Source organism: Natator depressus, chromosome 1, assembly GCF_965152275.1.
Source record: "Natator depressus isolate rNatDep1 chromosome 1, rNatDep2.hap1, whole genome shotgun sequence".
Taxonomy (NCBI): Eukaryota; Metazoa; Chordata; order Testudines; family Cheloniidae; genus Natator; species Natator depressus.
This window is the reverse complement of record NC_134234.1, coordinates 6,495,282-6,500,937: the sequence shown is the minus strand read 5'-3', so window position 1 is coordinate 6,500,937 and position 5,656 is coordinate 6,495,282. Positions and strand designations below refer to the sequence as shown.

At 45.5% G+C, this 5,656-nt stretch overlaps 1 protein-coding gene across 1 annotated transcript; it reads left to right on the top strand.

Moving 5' to 3' along the window:
- The first annotated feature begins 518 nt into the window (after positions 1–518).
- LOC141980536 (olfactory receptor 51G2-like) lies at positions 519–3,132 on the top strand. The gene is made up of 2 exons (XM_074941846.1): positions 519–559; positions 2,157–3,132. The coding sequence occupies exon 2, from the start codon at positions 2,194–2,196 to the stop codon at positions 3,130–3,132; it is 939 nt and encodes a 312-aa protein (XP_074797947.1). The 5' UTR covers positions 519–559; positions 2,157–2,193.
- Positions 3,133–5,656: the final 2,524 nt, after the last annotated feature.

The window sequence follows — 5,656 nt, the reverse complement described above, 5'->3', positions numbered from 1 at the left end:
TGAAGGTTGAAGGGTTCTTGTCCCAAGATCAGGCCCAGTTTATTTAAATTATTATATAGTTGGGAACCATGATATCCACAGTTGCACACTCATACTATAGGAACTCCTTTATATTTTCAAATATTGTTTATTAAATATAAATATAAATATAAATTTAGCACAACCACGAACACCCCAACTCAGTAAGGTAGATAGAGATACTAAATAATGTACATCTGCACATCCCAATACTCACACAATCTCTTGTAGGACAACCTGAAGTGTTAGTCATTATCTTCCTTCTCACCATCATGTTCCCCATCATCACCAGTGGCCATCATTCTGGCACCTCCCAAGGACTACATCTCTTTCTCCTATCACCCCTAGCCTGTGGTGCCACTTTATAATAAGTTATGCTGATGCTGTTATGTTTGATGCATATTCAGTAGGAGATTTTCCCCCTTTACCTTATTTGTGTTTCCTCACTTTATTAATGTTGGAGTGTCTTCTTCCTATAGGTTAATATATCAATAATCTCAACTTATTATCATATATGTCTATTCTTTACCATAGCCTTTTTGTGGTTGGGTATCACATTTGTTATTTCTGTCCTAACTGGTTATTTCAGTTCTTTCCAAGTTGTGGTGTACCCATTAAGTTTAAAAGGGTATGAACTTAGGAAAGTCCCTATGCCAACCAACTTCAATGCATCCTCTGTGTTAAAGGTCACAACCATATACGGGTCTTATGCTTTAGCTCATTACCATCTATCTAAGTGAAAGATCCAAAATATATGTACGCTAACCTTGACTTAGAACAACGCACAGGATGTGGCCAGTAGGTCACTTGTGTTACAACCAAAATATAGTCTAATATAAACTTATTATCATAAAACAAATAATTAAACCCATAAGAAAATAAGAAACTTGTGAGAAAAGATGTAGTCTTAGATGGATCTCATATATCTGTTACATACGTCAATTTGTTTCCAGGACACTTCTGTGGTTGAAATCATGTACATATGCACCTGTGGTCAGACGTTCCCCTTAAATTCTATTTTCAGCTCCCAAAATACTTGGGGTTTTCCAACTAGTTGGGCTGTTTATTTGTGCAAAGATTATCTGTTCAAATTTCATAGGCCTTAAGCCTTATGATAACTTTCTGAGGCTAATGACTTACAGGATACAGGCCTATTGGTTTCTTTCATCAATGCTGAATGTAATGCAAAGTAGCATATCATGCAAAGCAGTGAATATGATAAAGGCAAGCTAGCCCACTGCACTACAAAGAAAGGGGAGTGTAAGAGTGGTTATATAACATTTATGCACATCACCTGTCACATAAGCATAGCTGAAATAAGTTGCACACTCAACTGGATATTAGCGCAAATCTAGTGTTTTCATATTCAGCCATCTCTGATGCCAGCCCCTTTCCCCACCCAGCTAAAGTAACTGTCAGTGTTAGCTGGTAACTTGCCAAATATGCACTGAAACCCTGCATGATTTGGAGTCTCAATAGTGGAGAAAATGAATATATATCTACAATGAGGAAATGGAACATGTTTATAAATAACTTAAAAGCAGGACAGATAAATACAGTAGCCATTTTCAGTGCACTTGCCAGGTGTTTATACAGGTCATGATACAATGGGCCACACTCAGAAGTGGAGGGCCAGAAATAGTGTCTGTGTGAAGGTCACAACTGTAAAATCATACAGTGCTCAAGTAGGCTGCGAGACTCCCAACAAGATATCAATGGGGCCAAGAGGTTAGCAGGATTCAAAGAGGGACAGGATGTTTATATGGGTTACCAGAAAATCCGATTACAGTAGTGAGGATTGTTTTAAAAAAAGATTTGGAAGGGATCTAAACCTTCCTGATTTACACCACAAAATATGTCTAACTTGTGGGTGTCAGGGGGAAACTTTCTCTGGAAGCCGGTTATCTCATAGCTCCCTATTGCAGGGCTTCTTCCACCTTCCTCTCCAGCATCTGGAACTGGATACTGGATACTGAGCTAGATGGGCTACAGGTATGATCCAGTCTTACAATGCCTATCTTCCCAATACTATGTTTTTGCTGATCTTCCTTGAGCTCCTGGGAATCTCTAGATTTGCACTCAGAGCAGAAAGGTGTCTCATTAAATATCTTCTGGTCTCCTGTACTTTCTCCTTTCAGGAAGGAAAGTTGAAAACTCCTCGGACCTGCCCAGTCTATGATGTCAGCTCTCAATGACACCAAATCCAACTCTGCAGTTTTCCTTCTCACTGGGATACCTGGGCAGGAAGACGTCCATCTCTGGATCTCTATCCCCTTCTGCTTAGTGTATGTTATTTCGATAGTAGGAAATTCGGTCATTCTGTTCATTATAAAAACAGATCCAAGCCTCCATGAGCCCATGTACATTTTCCTTTCCATGCTGGCCATCACAGACCTTGGCTTATTAGTAGCCACCATGCCAACGATACTGGGCCTATTCTTGTTTAACTCAAGGGAGATCAGCCTCGATGCCTGCTTTTCTCAGCTGTTCTTCATCCACTCGCTTTCATACATTGAATCGTCCATGCTCTTGTTGATGGCCTTTGACCGCTTTGTCGCAATCTGCAACCCCCTAAGATATGCTTCCATCTTAAACCTGCCAAGAATAGCCAAGATGGGACAGTTGTTTGTGCTAAGGGCAGTGGCCCTAATATTCCCACTCCCCTTTCTCCTGAAACGGTTCCAATACTGTCGAGCTAATGTCCTCTCCCATTCCTTCTGTGTGCACCAAGAGGTCATGAAGTTAGCTTGTTCAGATATCAGAGTCAACAGCATCTATGGCTTGTCTATTGCACTCTTGACAGTGGGGTTAGACTCGCTGCTCATCTTCCTCTCTTATGTGAGGATCCTCAGAACAGTGTTGAGCATCACATCACACGTGGAGTCCCTCAGGGCCCTGAACACCTGTGTCTCCCACCTCTGCGCTGTCCTGCTCTTCTACACACCAATGCTCGGCTTGCCGGTGATACACAGATTCGGGAATAGCTCTTCTCACTCGCTTCAGATTGTCCTGGGATATGTCTACCTACTGGTCCCACCCCTGATGAACCCAATCGTGTACAGCGTGAAAAGCAAACACCTTCGTGGAAGGATAATCAGGGTCTTCTTCAAGTAACTGGTCACTTCATCCCCTGGCTACAGCACTGGTGACATGGGAGACAAAAAGCATTGGCCACCTATTCCATCTGGGATGATATGAGCTACTTATCTCGACTCTATAGAGAGGTTCATAGAATCATAGAATCATAGAATCATAGAATATCAGGGTTGGAAGGGACCCCAGAAGGTCATCTAGTCCAACCCCCTGCTCGAAGCAGGACCAATTCCCAGTTAAATCATCCCAGCCAGGGCTTTGTCAAGCCTGACCTTAAAAACCTCTAAGGAAGGAGATTCTACCACCTCCCTAGGTAACGCATTCCAGTGTTTCACCACCCTCTTAGTGAAAAAGTTTTTCCTAATATCCAATCTAAACCTCCCCCATTGCAACTTGAGACCATTACTCCTCGTTCTGTCATCTGCTACCATTGAGAACAGTCTAGAGCCATCCTCTTTGGAACCCCCTTTCAGGTAGTTGAAAGCAGCTATCAAATCCCCCCTCATTCTTCTCTTCTGCAGACTAAACAATCCCAGCTCCCTCAGCCTCTCCTCATAAGTCATGTGCTCTAGACCCCTAATCATTTTTGTTGCCCTTCGCTGGACTCTCTCCAATTTATCCACATCCTTCTTGTAGTGTGGGGCCCAAAACTGGACACAGTACTCCAGATGAGGCCTCACCAGTGTCGAATAGAGGGGAACGATCACGTCCCTCGATCTGCTGGCTATGCCCCTACTTATACATCCCAAAATGCCATTGGCCTTCTTGGCAACAAGGGCACACTGTTGACTCATATCCAGCTTCTCGTCCACTGTCACCCCTAGGTCCTTTTCCGCAGAACTGCTGCCTAGCCATTCGGTCCCTAGTCTGTAGCGGTGCATTGGATTCTTCCATCCTAAGTGCAGGACCCTGCACTTATCCTTATTGAACCTCATCAGATTTCTTTTGGCCCAATCCTCCAATTTGTCTAGGTCCTTCTGTATCCTATCCCTCCCCTCCAGCGTATCTACCACTCCTCCCAGTTTAGTATCATCTGCAAATTTGCTGAGAGTGCAATCCACACCATCCTCCAGATCATTTATGAAGATATTGAACAAAACCGGCCCCAGGACCGACCCCTGGGGCACTCCACTTGACACCGGCTGCCAACTAGACATGGAGCCATGGTGACAGATGAGGTCTAAGCCCTGGCGCAATGGGAGAGGGGTGTTCCCATCCACTGGTGAGGGAGGACAGTGCAAAGGGGGAAGGAGGCCAAGGGAAGCAGTGAGATTAATAAAGTTATTGTGTTTCTGGAGAGCCAGGGTACTGGTGGATGTTGGCCCATAAAGAGCTGTATCCTTGGCTGCTCTGACCTCAGAATTCCTGTTGATACCGTCAATAAAGAGAAGGGATGTGAATGTTGTTTCCCATTACATCTGGCCTGTCATTGTCCCATCTCTGGTTAAACATCCAGGGGCCATGAAAAAAGCTGAAGAGCTGTTCTGCAGTCTCGGTCCTGCTTCTCCCTGAGAGCTCTGGGAGCTGCATGATCCATGAGGGCTACAGCAGCTGTGGACAGGGGCTATTCAAGGGGCACGAACACCCACCCTTCCCCCACGCCCTCAGCCAGGTGCTTGTGACTAAAGCATGTCAGAAACATGATTAATGCAGGAGCCCTGGGAGAGGCCATTCAGGCAGCCCCCTCCCTCCTTATTGCTGGTTCTGCACACCGCACACTCGCTGAGCCCACTCCCCACTGAGGCAGAGCAGAGTTGCGTGTGTGAGTGGACGTCTGACACACCTGAATCCTGGAAAGAGACTCTGGCCCATATTCTCTCCCCTACCCTCCCTTTGTTCTGTCCCAGTAATGGAAAGATGTGACAATGACGTCAGCTCCCACACAGAGACCTGGCTAGTTCCTATCCCAGCTCAGCACCACCCCTGCTGCTCTTCTTCCCTCTGAGGCACCACCCTCTGCTCCTCCACTTCCCCCATGGCCCTGACCCTGCCCAGGCTGGAAGCTGGAGCCTTGCCGTGGTAAGAGATGTCCAGAGAGCCCTGATGAGACTGAGGCTGAGGGAACGAGGATTGTTTAGTCTGCAGAAGAGAAGAATGAGAGGGATTTGATAACTGCTTTCAACTACCTGAGAGGTGGTTCCAAAGAGGATGGTTCTAGACTATTCTCAGTGGTAGAAGATGACAGGACAAGGAGTAATGGTCTCAAGTTGCAGTGGGGGAGGTTTAGGTTGGATATTAGGAAAAACGTTTTCACTAGGAGGGTGGTGAAACACTGGAATGTGTTACCTAGGGAGGTGGTAGAATCTCCTTCCTTAGAAGTTTTTAAGGTCAGGCTTGACAAAGCCCTGGCTGGGATGATTTAATTGGGGATTGGTCCTGCTTTGAGCAGGGGGTTGGACTAGATGACCTCCTGAGGTTCCTTCCAACCCTGATATTCTATGATTCTATGATTCTATGATTCACCTTCCTTGGGCCTAAGAACCTAAGAACAGCCCCCAGCCTATGTTCCCACCCACCAGGACACACCACAAATTAAAGGTGGGGA